This window comes from Danio rerio, chromosome 10, assembly GCF_049306965.1.
Source record: "Danio rerio strain Tuebingen ecotype United States chromosome 10, GRCz12tu, whole genome shotgun sequence".
NCBI lineage: Eukaryota > Metazoa > Chordata > Actinopteri > Cypriniformes > Danionidae > Danio > Danio rerio.
In genome coordinates, this window is record NC_133185.1 from 35829558 (window position 1) to 35849865 (window position 20308).

Sequence of the window (20308 nt, forward strand, 5' to 3'; positions counted from 1 at the left end):
TAAACTTCAGCTAGTGCAAAATGCAGCTGCAGAGTTCTTACCAGGTCTAGAAATCATGACCATATCACCCAAAGTTTATCCTCCTTACATTGGCTGCCAGTTCCATATTAATTATAAAATATTGCTTCATGCCTATAAAGCCTTAAATAATATAGCAATTGTTTATCTAACCAACTTTCTGTCTCGCTACAATTCAACCTGCTCTTTATGATTTCAAAATTCAGGGCTTATGGTAATACTTAAAATAGCAAAATCCACTAAAGGAGGTCGGGCCTTCTCATTTATGGCCCCTAAACTCTGTAATAGTCTTCCTGATAAGGTCTGTGGCTCAGACACACTCTCTCACTTTAAAACTAGACTAAAGACTTATCTTTTTAGTAAAGCATACACACAATGCATCACATAAAGGTATCATGCATGAGTGTGCTCAATGCAGGTGAGTGGGCTTGACAAACCACCCGTAGGACATACTCCTCCTGTCTTAATGCACCAGACATTTCGTTAGATACACTCCTATGCCTTACATGTTTGTTTATATAACTGCTATTTTAATTCGCAGCATGTCTTTTTGCACTGATATTTAATATCTCTTCAAATACACTATGAACAGCAGATACACTGTTTTCCTTGTTCTCTATTTCCATCTCTAGATACTAGTGTCGAGGTCTTTAGAAAATGTGCAGCACCACTGATGTAATTCAAGTACTGTGAAGAGATGATGCCAACCATGGACTTCTAGAGGTCTCCATAACCCTGGAACAGGCCATACCCATAGCATATGCTGTTGCGGTCTTGGACGAGTGGAGAACATGAGACTGATATCTGAAAGACCCCAGTGACAGACAAGTCTCTGCATGGATCCCGTGGGCCAGCCTGAACACCTGCCGGTGCCTTACTCACACCTGCACCTTCTCCACGATGGATATCCAGTGTTCTCCAGCCCCTGGAGCCTAGACCGCAGGTCTGCACAAGAAGTTTGGGCCGAGAAGCAATGGTAATGCCCAACTGAGCCTGGTTTCTCTCAGGGATTTTTTTTAACTTTCGTCAATCGGTGAAGTTTGTTCCTCAACACTTTCATTAGCTTGCTTGGCTTGGGACTTATAGAGCTGCGCATCAATGGATTTGCACTGTTTGGACTTTAAGCAGTGAAAATTAAACCACACTGAAATGAACTGAACTTCAATTCTGAAAACTGGACTGACAGTTTAAATATTAATTTAGAACTTCTATGTTAAATTGTATTGACACAATCTACACTGTAAAAGTGCTATAGAAATAAAGATGAACTGAACTGAATTAAATATATATATTTATAAATCATTCTTACTTGTTAATGGACTTGAACTGTCATACAGTAGTTTATCTAAGATACAAACCCCTCACTGCACTTCAGCTGCCTCCTTCAGAAAACATCCTAAAACAACATGACCATTTTTAGATGGATCTGTTCATCGAAATATTCCGCCGTATGTCACCGCATCCCATATGACTCAAAATAATACACAGCGATATAACTAAAGCAATCTCCACTGTACTGGGTAAGAACTCTTCTCTTCAATCACACCCAAGGGTTCAAGGCAAATATACCTCGTCCGAGTACACCCAAAGAAAGCAGTGAGAAGGATCCTCTGTGAACACTTTGGTGTCAGGCCACACAGGATGCCTTTAGGGGTCTTGTGTGGAGTCCATGTCTCAACATGCCTGTTTAGGGAGTACAAGGGACAACCAACAGCATATTAACCTTGGAACACATCAAGCTCAATTCTGCATGTCGAACATGTGATGAAGCTTGTTGGCAAGAAAGTAAAGAGTGTACATGCTAGTTGGCCGTCAGCTATAGTCCTTCCTGTGTGTTCCAGTGCAACTGTTCTACCACAGTTGGCTTGCCTCAGTCCTAGCTTTTCAGCATCAGTTTATGTGTCTCTTTAGACATGTGGGCATATGGTTTTAGCTCATTAGTGTAGATATAATTAGTTTACAATTTTTGGAAACGATAGCATACCTTTGCGTGAGCAGTTCTTCGTTAACACAGTACCTGCTCATAGTCATAATTCCATGAAAAGGAATTAAAATAGTTTGAAATTCACTGTCTGAACTGCTCATTTCAGTTAAAAACTATGTGAATTGCATGCACTCGCAAGTTTTTGGAATTTCAGAAAAATCTTGGAGGTTTTTTTTTCTTTGTCTGTTGAGCCTGAGTTGCCAGTTTCTTCTAGACAGCAATGAGCTCAAATGGAGCGCAGAAAGAAGTTTCCTCTGATTTTTCCCTTAGAAAAAAAAAGAGATCCCATAATCTTATTCTCCCTCTACAAAGCGTCTGGTTTGGTATTCATGGCTGCGGTATTGGTGAGAAAGCACAATGTGCTAAAATGACACCTTCATAGCTTAGAGTGCTCGGTAAGCCTCTTCCAGGGAAGACGCTGGCACATCCCAGCAGCCCTCTCATCACAAACACGAGCGTGTGCCACAGATAAGTCATGCTCCTCGGCGATTATGTCGTAAACACCATTTCTCCCCCTCAGCTGCCGAGATCCTCTGCCGTCTCTCCTCTCGGTTTCGTCGCCGAGGGTCTCTCTGCTTCTATACAGATTTTAATTGCTTGGCAATAAAAAAAGAAGGTACCGACAGCTGAGACAGGCTTCCTGAGCATACGTGGATACGGAGACCGCCAAGAGGCAAGTGAGCCCTCAATAAAAGACCGTGCATTAGAACCGATTTCCACATAAACCAAATGGACAGTTTGATGCGAGACACTCTGCGAGTTAAAGACTTGCCAATGCTTTCAAGTCAAATTTGTGGCCCACTCTAAAAGGTCAAATATTGAAGTAGAGTAACTGCCTGTGAATTTGACGCCACATTAATTTGATAATCCTAACCGTTCTGTTCTGTCAAAGTAAACGTCTCTAGTCATATTTGAACTCCTTTACTTAAGAATGCACTAAAAAAAACTTCTTAGTGGTTTGAAGTTGTATCAATACCTTCACTAAGATCAATCATGTTGTCAATAAACTACAACATACTAATAAAAACAAAATTTTTTCTTTGCTTTCCTTTTTTTCTCTCTTTTTTTTTGTAAATAGTAGAGTAAGTTGACCCATTTAAATTCTGAGTGATTCACTTGTTGTCAGCATGGTCTAATACATGCTGTATTACCTACTGTATAGTGGTGTTTTAGTATAATTAATATAGTATTGGTATTTTTGTAATGGTGTTCTTTAGTTCCCTTTTACATTTTGAGCAATCGCTAACAAGTTACATAGTCATACACATTTTGTAAAATAATAATAAAAGAACTCATCCCTTTGCTGCCTCATCAAGCAAATATATGCAAACAAAACTCGAAAATATGCACATATATTAGATTTTATGCATACATTATTCTATTAAGACAAACAAATCTACAATATAAGAGAAAAGCTATATAAAGACAACAAAAGGTAAGCCAGGTCTTATGGCTTGGGGGATTTTCATAGTAGTAAGGACACTGAGATTAAATATTTAATATCATAGAATAATTATTATTTTTTCATTGTTATTTATTTATCTTAAAAAGTGAATGAATATGCTGCAAAATTTTTATGATTATGCTTTATATTTTTTCATAGATGTATTGTGTATATATCCATATATGTATTGTTAAACAGTCATGTTGCTAAAATACACTATGAGGACACATATATTTAGGTAACAAGTGAAAATTGGTTGTTTTTGCATTTTTTAGAGCAAATTACCTCTTCCGGTTTGAAACAATGTTTTGAAGCAACGTCACGGTCATGAAATCTTTGTGTAAATTCCAGTGTGGAGATTGGCTGTCTGTACCGGCTGGTACAAAACAAATTCACTGTCTGAGTTTTCTGCACATCTGTTTATTCATTCATGAGGAAGATTTGGTTTGTACCAATTAATGCGCTCTATTTTGAACAAAATCCAACTTCATTAATATGCATGATACTGGTTCGAACATTCCTTTTACCTGTAACAGTGTTCAGAGAGGTGCCACGTTGTGTTGCCAAGCGTAATTTAAACTAGTAAAAGAAGAATTGTCCGAAGAAGTGTCGTCAGTGTTGTGTTTATAAATGGGTTATGGCCCTTTAATACAATTTCACATTATTAAAAAATATATATATATATGTATATATATAAAATATGGTTTGAGGAATTTAAATAGTGTAGTAAGGATACTGAAATCTGATATTTAAAATCACAGAATAGTTACTATTATCTCATTCATATTTATTTATTTAAAAAAAATTAAGTTTATGAATATGCATATTCCCTTTATATATATATATATATATATATATATATATATATATATATATATATATATATATATATATATATATATATGTGTGTGTGTGTGTGTGTGTGTGTGTGTGTGTGTGTGTGTGTGTGTGTGTATATATATATATATATATATATATATATATATATATATGTATATATATATATATATATATATATATATATATATATATTTTTTTTATGATTTTACTGTATTTTTTTTACTGAATATTACAGTTTTTACTGTATTTTCAATCAAATAAATTCAGTCTTGATGGATATATTTAATATATTACCCAGTACATATTAATCATTTCATTTCATTTCATTTTATTTTATTTATTTTTTATTTCTCTTATTTTATCTTGCCTAACTTTTCAGCCATAATAAAATATTACACACTGGAGCACAGACGCTTAGTTAATCACACTGTATTGTCTGTTTCCTCTTTGGGAACCTCAGGACATGGTAAGTTCAGCCAAGTTAAACACACTCCTAATATTTATTCACGAAGAGCACAAGCGCATTATTCAAGTAGATAATACATCTCCCCTGCTGCTCCCCTCCATCAGCTCAGGGCAGCTACATAAGCACAGAATAATCGCTCTAACTGATCTCGCTATCAATAAAACAGCCAAAATATTTACCTGTTAAGTCCTTCACCAACTCTAAGAAGGGAATTTGCGAATACAAGAGACTCCCCATCTGTTCTGGCCTCAGTGTTTGCATGCAGTCACTTACGGGACACTTCCAGACCATGGTGCTAATGGTTAGTAAATTAATGGCATGCTGCGTTACTCCCTCAGAGTCCTGGTGCTGAGAATTAAACCCGAGCTCTGTCCAGCTGGGCCAAATTGAAATCCAAAGTATGCTTACAGATAAACTACTGTTAGAGCTGCTTTATATCATCAAGTGCGTTTTTGATGTGCTTTTTGTTCGCTATTTTTTAGCCACTAGAGGGAATTATATTCTCATTAGCTTTTATTTCTTATCTGAGAATAGAGCTGCATGAATGTATGTGGCGTATTAAGTTTAACCTTCATTCATTTAGTGTGCTTGCTAAAAATACTTCAGAGGGGAAAAACTGACCGAGGGTGAAGGGAAGGTAAAAGTCTTAACAGTTAAGCCTCAACATTTGTTTTTCCTCTTTACTACAAATCTATGAAATCAGACAATACTAAAAATTTGTACTTTTAGGAAGTGATTTAAACACTGTGCGAAGCAATGAAAGAGTGTAATGTAAAATTAAGAGGGGGCAAATAGGCTTGTCACTTTTAATTACTAGGTGCTAATGAATTACTATTATATATTCAATTAAAATATATTATATAGTTCATCCGGAATTCATTATATAGATTACCGACGGGTATTCATAGCCCTTGACTTTTTCCACTTTTTTTACGTTACAGCCTTATTCCAAAATGGATTAAATTTATTTATTTTCTCAAAATTCTACACACAATACCCCATAATGACAATGTGAAAAAATATATAATAATTGTTGCAAATTTATTAAAATTAAAAAAATCTTAAAAATCACATGTACATAAGTATTCACAGCCTTTGCTGTAAAGCTCTAAATTGAGCTCAGGTACATTGTTTCCACTGATCATTCTTCAGATGTTTCAGCAGCTTAATTGGAGGTCACCTGTGGTAAATTCAGTTGATTGGACAAGATTTGAGAAGGCATGCACCTGTCTATATAAGGTCCCAGGGTTGATAGTGCATGTCATAGCACAAACCAAGCATGAAGTCAAAGAAACTGCCTGTAGACCTCTGAGACAGAACTGTCTCAAGGGACAAGGCTGGGGAAAGTTACAGAAAAAATTCTGCTGCTTTGAAAGTTCCAATGAGCACAGTGGCCTCCATCATTTATAAGTGGAAGATGTTTAAAACCACCAGGACTCTTTCTAGAGCTGGCTGGCCATCCAGAGAGTGATCCGGAAAGATGGGCCTAAGTCAGGCAGGTGATCAATAACCCGATGGTCATTCTGTCTGAGCTCCAGCGTTCTTTTTATGGAGAGAGGAGAACCTTACAGAAGGACATCTGTGCAGCACTCCACCAATCAGGCCTGTAAGGTAGATTGGCCAGACGGAAGCAACTCCCCAACTGGAATTTGCCAAAAGGCATCTGAAGGACTCTCAGACCATAAGAAACAAAATTCTCTGCTCTGATGAGACTAATATTAAACTCATGTTAAACTCATGAATGCCAGGTGTTACATTTGGAATAAAACAGGCACCGCTCATCACCGGGCCAATACCATTCCGACAGCGAAGCATGGTAGTAGCAGCATCATGCTGTGGGGATGTTTGTCAGCAGCAGGAACTGGACGACTAGTCAAGATAGAGGGAAAGATTAATGCAGCAATGTACAGAGAAATCCAGAATAAAAACCTGCTTCAGAGTCCTCTTGACCTCAGACTGGGGCGACGGTTAATCTTTTAGCAGGACAATGACCCAAAGCACACCGCCAAAATATCAATAGTCGCTTCTTAACAACTCTGTGATTGTCCTTGATTGGCCCAGCCAGAGCCCAGACCTAAATCCTATTAAACATCTCTGGAGACATTTAAAAATGCCTGTACACCATTGCTTCCCAGCAAACCTGATAGAGCTTGAGAAGTACTGCAAAGAGGAACGGGCAAAGAGTCCCTAAGACAGATGTGCCAAGCTTGTGGCATTATATTCAAAAACTAATTGAGGCTGTATTTGCTGCCAAATGTGCATCAACAAAATCTTGAGCAAAAGCAGCGAATACTTATGTACATGTGATTTTTCAGGTTTTTTATTCTTAATAAATTTGCAACAATTTTAGAAAATCTTTAAAATAAAAACCTCTATTTGGGGTTTATTTGTCATAAAAATCAAATACAGTCATAAAATGTATACATTAAAAAATGATATGACTATATCTTATTTTATGGTAAAATTGTGTGGTAATATTTTACCCATAAAATACTGTACATAATTTATAGAATTATTATTTTGACACAAGTGCATCTGTCCACACATTCACCCATCAGTTCATTTATTCATCTTAAATCCATCCATCCATCCATCCATCAATCTGCCTGTTTGTCCGTCCATTCATATCCATGCACCCATACCCATGCATCCATTGACGCATTTATTCATCTGTCCATCTATCCATTCATACATCCATCCCTCCATTCACCAGTTTATCTACATCTATGCTTTCATCTATCCATCCATTTGCCTATCTGTCTGTTAACCTTTTTGTATATTCATCCATCCATTTGTCCGTTCATCCGTCAATCTGTTTGTACATTTGTCTGTTTATTCATCTATCTGTCCAGCCATTCATCCATCTGTTTTTCTGTCCATCCATACGAGTCTATCTGTACATTATTCTATAAATCTGTTCATCTCCAATGAATCTATCCTTCCGTTTGTCCATTCATTCGTTTGTATATTTCATCATCTGTCTGTTCATCAGTTTTTATGTACATCTATCCATTTATTCATACATCCATCCATCTACACATCCATCTGTTTGTCCATTCATTCATCCATCTGTTCACCCATAGATTCATACATTTGTCCATACATCCTTTTGTACATTCGTCCATCCATTGGTACATTCATCATACATCTGTCCATCCACATCCATCCATCTGTTTGTCTGTTTAGCAATCCAACTGTCCACTCTTTACATCTATTTGTTTATCCATTCATCCATCTCTCCATCCATACATCTAACTGTTCATCTGCTTGACTTTTCATCCATCCATCTGCCCATCCATCCATTCATATTTTTCTGTAAATTCATTCATCTGCCTGTCCATTCACATCCATATATGTTTGTCTGTTTATCAGTCCATTTGCCCACCTTATAGATCTATCCATCTGTTAATCTTTTTTTATCTATTCATCTGTGTATCTGACAATCTCTCCATCCATACATCCATCTGGTTATTTGTTTGCCCATTCATCAATCCATCTGTCCATCCATCAATTCATCTATTAAAGTCCCTATTTATACATCTCCCAATTAGCCCAAAGTAACTTTCTTCAACTCAACAAGCCTCCAAGCTCACCCCCCACCCTGTGTGGAGACAGCAAAGTCAATCTGCTATCTCGCCTGGGAAGCTCACCCATGTAGAAAACAACGTCTCCACAGCGTCGATCTGCCACAAAGCGTCTCTCTCCGCAGCCGAGTGGAGATGATAGGTGAACATCGCCATCCCTGTCAGCGCCACATGTTCTCCCATCAGGGCTTTACCTGCGCTTAGATCCACCCTCTAATAACCTGGAGCGTGGTGAATGACATCTGAATCGCTGCTGTCGGGATTAGGAATATTAATGAAGTGTGTTGTGAGGAGAGACTTGTAGGTGTCTCTCATCACCTGCTCGCTTTCATTAGGTGAGATCATTCCTCTCTCTGATCCCTCCTGGGATTAGACACCGCCTGTCATGTTCCTGATTTCTCCCCCAGCTCAAGTCGTCTCAAGGAGCCTGGAGTAAAGCGCCAGCAATTTGGCGAGACAACGCTAAAGCGTACAAACCATCACTGCCCACTTTATGTGCGGGCTGTCTGGAGATGAAAGGTCTTTCTGCGGATCAAACTCCAGAGGCGCGAGCCGCTCGGCCTTAGGGCTTATGAATACATGTTTCTGAAAGCTATACGTGACTTCAAAATCAGCTTCAGACAGACTGCGGAGTAAACAACGGCTTTAAAAATCAAGCAGATGCAACGGAAACTGGAGCCGACTGTCGAGTCATGGTTTGAAGCATTTAGAAATGGTTATTAAACAGATGACTGAGGGGATGAGGGAGGCTTGTGGAATCCAAAACTCAGAGTCTCGTGAAGAAAGTGTGTGTAACTTTAAATTGCTGTGAAGACAACCAGCAGTTTAGCACTGATGGGAAGTGTGGATCATTTTATTGACTCGGATCTTTGAGTCTCGTTCATCAGAATGAACTAATCTTTTTTGTTGCCAAAATAGCATTAAAATGTTACGAGATGTAACCAACACACCTACAACTAGCTCAAATGTTGATCACACTACAAACAAGGCAAAACTAGAATGCAAATATACTAAGAAAGATAAAATAATCTTTTGTTGGTTACCTGGTGTTTTGTCTATGATTAACTCTGATCTGGCATGTCTTCAAATTTGAGTCGTGCGTTCACCTGACATTGACAGTCCAACGCAATCTCACGGCAATTCGTAACTTTTTGATTTAGTGGCTAATTTGTATGAATTCGTACAAACTAATTTGTACTATTTAGTACAATTTTCCCTAACGGTTGGGGTTAGGGGTGGGGTGCCCTGCCTCCTTTTTAAAATCGTACATTTTCACACAACTCAACTAAAGTTGTATGAATTATCCACTAAACTGACAAAACCTAAAATACTTACGTTTCCACATGAGATCAGGCTGGACAGTCCCATATAAGCTTAACCAATGTGTACAGATTGAGCCAGAAACACCCATGATTAGTTTACCTTTTGAGTCTTCGGGTTTTTGAGTCGTTTGTTCATCATGTGACATCATGTAGAGACAGACGACTTTAAAGCGAATACTCAAAAACAAAAAAGGAATTAACAGATTAAAAATTTTTCCAGCTCTTAGTGCATGTGGGTGACTTCTGTCTTTCACGTGATGATCACGTCTATCTATCTATCTATCTATCTATCTATCTATCTATCTATCTATCTATCTATCTATCTATCTATCTATCTATCTATCTATCTATCTATCTATCTATCCATCCATCCATCCATCCATCCATCCATCCATCCATCCCTCCCTCCCTCCCTCCCTCCACCCACCCAGTCCATCCATCCATCCATCCATCCATCCATCCATCCATCTACCTACCTACCTACCTACGCATCCATCCATCCATCGATCCATCTATCGATCCATCCATCGATCCATCCATCGATCCATCTATCGATCCATCTATCTATCTATCTATCTATCTATCTATCTATCTATCTATCTATCTATCTATCTATCTATCTATCTATCTATCTATCTATCTATCTATCTATCTATCTATCTATCTATCTATCTATCTATCTATCCATCCATCCATCCATCCATCCATCCCTCCCTCCCTCCCTCCCTCCCTCCACCCACCCAGTCCATCCATCCATCCATCCATCCATCCATCCACCTACCTACCTACCTACCTACCTACGCATCCATCCATCCATCCATCCATCCATCCATCCATCCATCCATCCATCCATCCATCGATCCATCTATCGATCCATCTATCTATCTATCTATCTATCTATCTATCTATCTATCTATCTATCTATCTATCTATCTATCTATCTATCTATCTATCTATCTATCTATCTATCCATCCATCCATCCATCCATCCATCCATCCCTCCCTCCCTCCCTCCCTCCACCCACCCAGTCCATCCATCCATCCATCCATCCATCCATCCATCCATCCATCCATCCACCTACCTACCTACCTACCTACCTACGCATCCATCCATCCATCCATCCATCCATCCATCCATCCATCCATCCATCCATCCATCGATCCATCTATCGATCCATCTATCTATCTATCTATCTATCTATCTATCTATCTATCTATCTATCTATCTATCTATCTATCTATCTATCTATCACAGGTGTCAAATCCAATTCCTGGAGGGCCGCGGCTCTGCATAGTTTTGTTCCATCCCTGCTTCAACACACTTACCTGTAGGTTTCAAACAAGTCTGAAGGACTCAATTAGTTTGATCAGGTGTGTTTAATTAAGGTTAAAGCTAAGCTGTGCAGTGCTGCGGCCCTCCAGGAACTAGATTTGACACCTGTGATCCATAGCATATGACTCATAATAGTCATATCGACTTATAATTTGAAAATATTATAACATCTTATTTCAACTTAATATATTGAGTAAAAGTGGTGATTGTAAAAATACGCACTATTAAAGGAATATGTTGATGAAATTTCAGTTAATGGCTGTTTGCCATACAAATCATGTTTTTAAAAGGTGAATTAACCATATAATATGTCAAATATGCCAAAAATGTCTCATATACAAAGAAGAGATAAGTAAATGAACAAATAAGTTGAAATGATGTGTGTGGCAATCCTGGTTGCCCTAAATTAAGCTGAATCGAATTAACCGTATTAGTCCATCAAACTCATTATGTTAAACTGACTTAAAACAGATTGAGTAACTTATAAAATTAAGTTAGAACATGATTAACTTAGTTTAATAAATTACAATGAACTGAAAAACATATGTTTTCTAAATAATTGTTCATATAATTTTATACAGTGTGGGGAAAATAATAAGCTTGTGCTTCCATCCTGCTTCATTTTGACCATGAAGAAATGTATTTTGTTTAAAGAATAGTTTTAATGCAAGATTTTTTTGTTGTTGTTGTTCAAAATAAATAAATAAATAAATAAAATACAATAAAAACATATTGACATTCTATTCAAACTCAGGAATTGAGCTAGAATTGAACTAAACAGTGAACAATATTAATGTATTTTCAATATACTGTTTTTAAATACTGTTTGTCAAAAACTGATCAGGAATGAAAACATTGACCTATTAAAACTCATTTTAAAAAGGTTAATGCTAAAAAAGTTAATGCTATTATTTTAAACTTTCTATTTATTTATTAAATAACAATCACAGAATAAATGTATCAATGTAATAAATGTTAGAATCAATATATACACATCGAACATAATTTCTAAAAGAGAATATTAACACTATCTTCTATATTAACAGAAAAGCCTTTTAATCAGACAAACACCAAACAAATATTTTTCAAACTACAAAAAAAATACTACTTACTTGATTTATTGATTATTAGCACTATTAAATTGTTCATTGACTCATTGTCTGATTAATTCATTTATTCATTCATTCATTCATTCATTCATTCAGACCCATACATCAATCTGCAGATCATTTATCTCATCGAGTCTATTTACTTATGTAAATGTGTGTAGATATATTTATATTTGTTTTTTTATAAATTTCAGTAATATTTTTGAAGAATATGCAAATGTTTATGGAATTTTTGTACAACTCAATATGTAAAGTAATATTTTCTTGTAATACTTTCTTTCCTTGTCTTAATGTACTGTAGATCTATTATATGAAGGACTTTCTTTACCAAACTTATGGTGATTGTATTTGCATTGTAAAGCTTAAATAAAAGTCAAAAAGTTATTTAATGTGTTAAGCTTTTAGTTACTATACTCTTAAAATCATTCCGCATAAATCCACAGAACAAAATTCAGCACAGAAATAGCAAAACCTGTCCACATAGATTCTGTCTGGCCCTGAAGTTATGAATGGTGTAACATAAAACTGATTTTGGTTAAACCAACTGAACATCAATGAAACAAATGATAATATGCAAACCTTAACAGAATCATGTAGACTGAGGTGAGTGACCTGTGAAAAGCAGGCGATAAAATATTCAAGCGAGATCCACAGCAGCAGTTTTTCATCAGATAATCATCAAAGTCATGTAAATTCTTCCCATGAAGAAGACCTGACTGCTGACCACTGAAGGCTGAGCTCAATACACTTTAGCTGCTGATGCTGTAGTGTTTGTTGATCACTGTAAGCCTGAAAGTGAATGACTTTATTTGCTGGTTGCAGATATTTAGACACAAACAGAGCACATATCTTCATCTGATATTCTCCCTCATGAGCAGTACAGCACTGCACACCTGCGCAGCCCAGGAGGGGTTATTATTTACATCTGTTACACAGTGTAAATAAACATATCACTCTAGAGGCATAGAAATAATGCCATCCAACTTGAAAAAACTGAGACTCTCTGGAGTCTGTACAACACAAAGTAATGAGAAAATCAAGGATAAATTTAATGTGATGTGGCTGAGATTTGTAGAAATTTAGAACATTTCCGAATACCAATCAAATGAGGATGAAAAAAAAAAAAAAACAGCAAGATAAAAGCTTTTAATAAATGATTGAACAAAACAAAACAAAATAAAATAAAAATAAAATAAAGCAAAGTAAAAATAATAATAATAACAAAACAAAATAAAATACAATAAAAGAAAATAAAATAAAAAATGAAAAAAATAAATAAATAAAAAAGTAAAACAAAACAAAACAAAACAAAACAAAAATTTAAAAATGAAATAAAAAAAATAAAAGAAAAGAAAAAGTTAAATAAAAGAAAACAAAACAAAAACAGAAAACAAAGCAAAATAAAACATTAATTCACCAACTCAATTAAATGAAAATGTAAAAAATTTTAATAAAAAATTGATGCACAATTCCCTTATAGAATCTAAGATATAATAAGCATTGGGCCTTTTTAGAAATCATTAATACAACTTAGCGCAATTATATATCAGTTTAGACCAGTACTTTATTAATTATTGTTTATGATAAACAATAAATTTTATTGCTAGATCCTTAAAATAACATCAAAATATAAATATAGATTATAGGAATAAATAAATATAGAGCAAATGCTAAACCTTTGAAAATAGTTTAAAAAACATTAAATAAAATTTATAAATTTAATATATTTTTTAATTATGCTAATTAATATATTCATTTATGTATGGTTGTTTTTCATTCATTCAATTAATGAAATTTTATTAAGGTTAACAAATTGCGATTTATATTAGTAAAGATTTAAAGTAAAATAATCTATATGTTTTTAGAAATTAAAATAGATTTTTTTCCATGTCGTTTACATCTGGACATTGATGACAAAGGCAATGGAGCTCATCCGAGATGCCTTGAAAGAGAAAAAAACGCTTAAAGAGATAAAAGCGCACAGTTGTGTCATCATCCTTCATTTACAAGCCACCATTCATAACGGCGAACATTAAACATGTTGCACAATCCTATGGTAAATGAGAAGTCTTCTTTCACTGTTAAATGTATTGGAAACAGCAAGGCTGTGGAACAAAGAGAACCGCAGACCGTTTTCAACTGTCACATCAGATCTTTTGACAAAAAAGGCACTTTGTAACTGAAAACACGCTCATTAAAAGCCCATTTAAAGTGCTTTCTAAAGTTAAGGAATGTGACCGTTTTCAAAGAGTTCGGAAAATGTCATTTTTGCCTTCAGAGACAGAAAACTGATTGTACAAGTAAAATCGTGTAGTCCCTCAGGCGACAAGCAGATCTGTCTCACAGAATGAGGGAATCACCCCTTTAAAACAACAACAACAACAACAACAACAACAACAACAACAACAACAACAACAAAACATGTTGTAGAAACATGCAATCTTCATTTAGAAATTGCTCATTAACTCATTAACAAACTCTAAATTAGAATTTACTCTTTCTATGCCACTGACTAGCTGATCCATCATTTTTTATGCAAGACTTATACCCTGATTACACTTTTTGTCTCGCATTCTAACCGCTTTCAATGCTTTGTATTCTGAATATTCTGTGTCTGCAGTTCAAGTAAACTCCCGATGTCATGCACTCCGGCACCAAGACGGTTAATAAAGTGGTTTTCTAGTAACATAAAAAGTACAATGCACTTCTCTTTTCTAAAGACAATAAAAAAGGCAGTGCGCTATGACTCAGAACTGATGTTTTCAAAACTGAAAATCCCATCTAGGGTGCTCTCACACTTGGGACGAATGCCTGATCCGAGAATTCAAGCTCGATAGTCCCTCTCTCGGCTGGTTTTTGTTAACATTGTCTTTTTTCCAACCCAGGCTCATTCTGAAAATGTAGTCCCGCTGACGTTTCTGGAGACTGCAAAATACGTCCCGGGAGGTACATATGGCTGCATTTCATTTTTTTTATAGCAACGCTAGGGGGCGGTGTGACGCCATTCCCTTTCGCGCTTACCGGCTGACCGCTTACCTCCGTGTGGAAGGCTTTCCCGCTGCAATCAGTTTGTCCACTCAGCTCATCGTGTGCGTCAGCGGACTTCAGATGCAGAGAGGACGAGTTGACCACAGCGACCAGGTTTGAGGCCGGGGAAGAGCAGTTCCAGAAATCAGGTAAGACAAAAACAGAATCCAAAAAATAAAGTGAATGAGTTCAAAACAGGATGAGAATGTGGTGAAATCCAAAAATGTGGTGAAAAAAATCAGACGAGGGCTTTACTTTTTCTAGACGGCTTTTCTAAATTGTTGCTCGGGTTTAGGGAAGTGAGTGGACAGGCGGGTGAATCTGTAAAACTGGTTGGGTTTAGGGAAAGATGAGGGTGGGTCAGCCGATTGACCGGTCTCGCAGTCAATCATTCGGTCAGTCAGACAGCAGCCTCTGCTGGGTTCACGTGAGAACAGTGCAAGCGCGAACAGCACTCGCGAAAGACGTTCGAGATACGAAAAAGTGCACACAGCGGCCTCTCGCGGATTCACGAAAACAAAAATTGCACAAATACGTACCTCCCGGGATGTATTTAGAGGTCTCCAGAAACATCCGCTGGACTACGCTTTCAGAATGAGACTGGGTAGCTTTTTTCCTTTTGAACCCCAGTACGCTTGTGTCATCAAGCTGCTGTTTTGTGTAGAGCTGTTGCTAGGTGACGACAATGTAAACAAAGTGCCAACCAAAATGGGGATATCTGCAATCTGCATATCATGGTCATTCTGCTATTACTGAATCTTTAGAGAGCCACTTGCATCTACCTGCTGCAAAAACACTAAAAGCTTTCAGAACACAATGTATTGTCTGCAGAAATTATTTTTGGTGAAGATAAGCAGACATTATCACTGTTTGCAGTGGGTCAGTCACGCTTGTCACCACAGCAGGTGACACACACACACATGCACACATGCACGCGCACACACGCACACACACACACGAACGCAGGCACGCACGCACACGAATGGACGTTATGAAAACTAAAGTTTGTTGTATAGTTGGCAGTTCACTTAGTCTGATTGCATTCAAAACAAAAGTTAACCATACCAAAGTTCGCACAAACCGTACCCCAGACCACCTCTTTCAGGCAGACGTTTAAAAGTCAGCGTTCACACTAGCTAGATGTACTGTACTTTGACGTCAAATGGACCTGGGTGTGGACCAAGAGTGCTAGTGTGAAAGCACCCTTATTGTGATTGGCCCTTTATTCTGACATTCCATAGTTTTACTGCTATAGAGTATAGTGACAGTATATCTGTTATGGATATTTAGAATCAATTATCTCCAAATCCTAAAACAAGCTAAGAAAAAAAAAAAAAACATTTAAAGCAGAAAAAGTGGACAGAGGTCAGCTAATATGAAAACATAATAATTAGGATAATGCTTACTAATCAATACAGATAGAAAAAGTGATACTTTTTAAACCATGCTCTCATTCAGAAGTTGAAAAGAAGTAATCAAGGAACAATTTACCCCAAAATAAAAATACATTTCTCAATATATAAATGGTTGTTGAACACAAAATAAAACATTTGGAACAATGTCAGAAACTGGTAACAGTTGACATCTACAGTAGCAAAAACAAATACTAGAGAACTCAATGGTTACAGCAGGGTGTCAAACTCAGTTCCTGGAGTGCCACAGCCCTGAACAGTTTAGTATTAACTCAATTCCAGCACACTTATGCTGAGTTCAGACTGCATAATTATCATAGTAGTCGTGTCACAGATGTTTTCAACCTTCATGACTACTTGGGCTAGCATTTTGTCACTGCTTTGTTTACACTGCAAGATGGATCGGCAACAGGGATTTTCCCACTGCATGACTGAACAATAGGAAGAATCACCAACAACTTAGTCCAAACTACATCATGCTACCAAAAACACATATTATATATTTTGTTATCAACTACATATGAGAAAGAAGCCTTTAATGGGGTAGAAAATGTACATATTTCCTCAACTGGGTTTGAAGGGAATTAGAAATTTATCCTCAGCTCTTTTATTCCAACCCAGCTGTGACATTGCTTAGATGACAAGTCAAACAGACACAGGTGCTCCAAATTCACTCTAGTTTTTCCTCCATTTTTTGTGTCCAAATAAACTGAAAATGAGCACTTTTAACTTCTGCCCCAACTTCCCGCTGGCCTGCAGGTACCCATACTAGTGGATGCTGCTCTTTCATTGGCTGTAGGTGATGAAAATGTTATTTTCAGTCAAAACTCATTTCACACAGTATGATTTGAATCGCAGAAAGGTCCAGATATTTAGCATGCCAAATATATGATGGGTATCGGCGACTCCTCTGTGATTCTCTCAAATCACGTCTTTGATAGTTCACATTGTGTGATTGTTACTCGCGTGAACGAGCACCGATTTGCCTTTTAAACTACTTTGGTTAAAGTCATGCAGTCTGAACTCGGCATTACCCGTAGGTTTTAAACAAGCCTGAATGGCTCAATTAGTTCGATCAGGTGAGTTTAATTAGGGTTAGAACTAAACTGTGCAGAGCTGCGGCCCTCCAGCAACTGAGTTTGACACGTGTGTTACAGGTAGAGGTGTCAAAATTAATAGTTTCTTCGGTGCACCGCTGTTTGTATTAAATTAAAAAATTGTATTACAAATAGTATATAAAAATAATCATATTTATACATTTTAATACAAGAACTGCTGCTGTGTAGAAAATATAAAACTGTGTATGAAAAGCAACGTCAATGCACCGAAATATCGAATTGAACCGAATCGATGGCATGATAATTGTAACGAACCGTGAGACTAGTGTAGGTTCACAGCTCTAGTTACAGGGTTCCATAATGTTTTTTCAAAATATTTTTGTGTTGAACAGAAAAACGAGTGAAGTGTGAGTAATTGATGACAGAATTTGTATGTTTTTAATACAACAAAATAATATCCTGGGCACCATGAAAGATTTGTAAAAATGCTGGTGTTGACTATCAACCTAAAAAGAGCTTGTGACATTTGAATTGAAAACAGATTTTTAACAAGAAAACTGAAATGTTCTCGCAAATTGCATCCTGCTGTTTGATTGAACAAATAAATATATTTACAAATTACAGTGTAGATTAGGAAAAACGTATAAATTCAAGAGCTTAAAAAATATAACTCTCTAAATGTATAAATATTAGAAATTAGATCAGTTCTCCTGAGCTACAAAAGAACAATTAAACGTACAGTATCTTTTATTTATTAATCTGCCACCACACTATTAAAGAAAGTCATCCCTTTCTGAATATTAAATGGAGATGTGATTGCAGAAACAAAAACCGCGGGTTGGAAAACTCTTTTAAGCCTCAAAGCCTTGTGTTCAGCCTCAAAGCGGAGCGGTGGACTCGTGTTATTTGCTCTCACCAAACAGAGGCACCACACAGAGCCCTATTCCTCTCCGCAGCTCTCTGTCTGCAGATGAGAAGTAGGCTGAGGCCTTGAAAACGTCCCCGAAGCCCTTTGCATCAGCAGTGTGGCTGGAGACGAGAAAAGCTCTCAAGGCCTGAGAGCTTTAATGATATGTTTGCCATTGCAACGGCTCACAGAAAACTGACAGGGCCACCGATGGGGGAGTTTCAACATCCTGTTAGACGACGGATGAAATTTGCCTCATAATTTTTGTCACTTTTTATGATTCACATTTCCCTATGCCCCGTGATGGTTCGTGTGAATTATGGGTGTGACGTCCATTAAAATATAGACAACCTGGAAGTAGGCTGTTGTTTTTTTTTTTTTTTTTTTTCTTTAAATAGGAGCAATTAGGTTTCATTACTTTCTTCAACATTTATCCTGCAGTAAATATTAACCCTTTATAGGTAAATCATTGAAATACTCATTGAGTACATTCTGGAGTGCTATCGGGATTATGAAAATAACTCACTGATTCAAATGATCTAGTAAGAACATTGTTAGAAAATAGATTTTAGTGAACTACTCACTAATTCAAAATATCCAGTCAGAATGAGACTCCAGTTAACTGGTTCAAAAGATCCAGTAAGAGTGAATCTCCAGTTAAGAACTCACCAATTCAAAAGATCCAGTCAAAGCAAGTATTCAGTTTACTACTCACTGATTCAGAATATCCAGTTAGAGCGAGTCTCCAATAAACTACTCACTGATTTAACAGATACAGTCAGATAGTCTCCAGTTAACTGATTCAAAAGATCTCATCTGAACGAGTTTCCAGTTAAGTACTCACTGATTCAAAAGATTCTGTTAGAGTGAGCCTACAGTTAACTACTCACTGATTTAAAAGATCCAGTCAAAGTGAGTTTCCAGTTTACTACTCACTGATTCAGAATATCCAGTTAGAGTGAGTTTCCAATTAAGTCTTCACTCCACTTTACTACTCATTGGTTCAAAAGATTCAGTCAGAGTGAATATCCAGTTAAGTATTCACTCCAGTTTACTACTCACTGATTCAAAAGATCCAGTCAAAGCAAGTTTCTATTTACCTACTCACTGATTTAAAAGATCCAGTCAGAGTGAGCCTCCAGTGAACTACTCACTGATTCAAAATATCCAGTCAGAACAAGTACCCAGTTGAGTACTTACTCCAATTTACTGCTTACTGATTCAAAAGATCCAGTCAGAAAGTCTCTAGTTAACTACTCACTGATTCAAAATATCCAGTCAGAGCGAATATCCAGTAAACTAATCACTGACTCAAAAGATCCAGTCAGAACAACTACACAGTTGAGTACTTACTCCAGTTTACTGCTTACTGATTCAAAAGATCCAGTCAGAAAGTCTCTAGTTAACTACTCACTGATTCAAAATATCCAGTCAGAGCGAGTCTCCAGTAAACTACTAATTGACTCAAAAGATCCAGTCAGAACAAGTACCCAGTTAAGTACTTACTCCAGTTTATTACTCATTGATTCAAAAGATCCAGTTAGAGTGAATCTCTAGTTAAGTACTCACCGATTCAAAATATCTAGTCAGAGCGAGTCTCCAGTTAACTACTCACTGATTTAAAAGATCCAGTCAGAGTGAGTCTCCAGTGAACTACTCACTGATTCAAAATATCCGGTTAGATCGAGTCTTCAGTAAACTACTCACTGACTCAAAAGATCCAGTCAGAACAAGTACCCAGTTAAGTACTTACTGCAGTTTACTGCTTACTGATTCAAAAGATCCAGTCAGAACAAGTACCCAG

The 20308-nt window shown here is 36.8% G+C and overlaps 1 protein-coding gene across 5 annotated transcripts in view; it reads right to left on the bottom strand.

Annotated features, from left to right (window-relative positions):
* Window positions 1-20308, bottom strand: part of opcml (opioid binding protein/cell adhesion molecule-like) — a 408742-nt gene that overhangs the window by 253522 nt on the left and 134912 nt on the right. Inside the window, exon 1 of one of the 5 annotated variants that reach the window (XM_068223775.2) lies at window positions 8403-9028. The exons of the other annotated variants lie outside the window; for them this stretch is intronic. Coding sequence (XP_068079876.1) covers window positions 8403-8406 — 4 coding nt within the window. The 5' untranslated portion in view covers window positions 8407-9028. Of the gene's footprint in view, window positions 1-8402; window positions 9029-20308 lie in introns of those variants that run through there. 5 annotated transcript variants of the gene reach the window in all.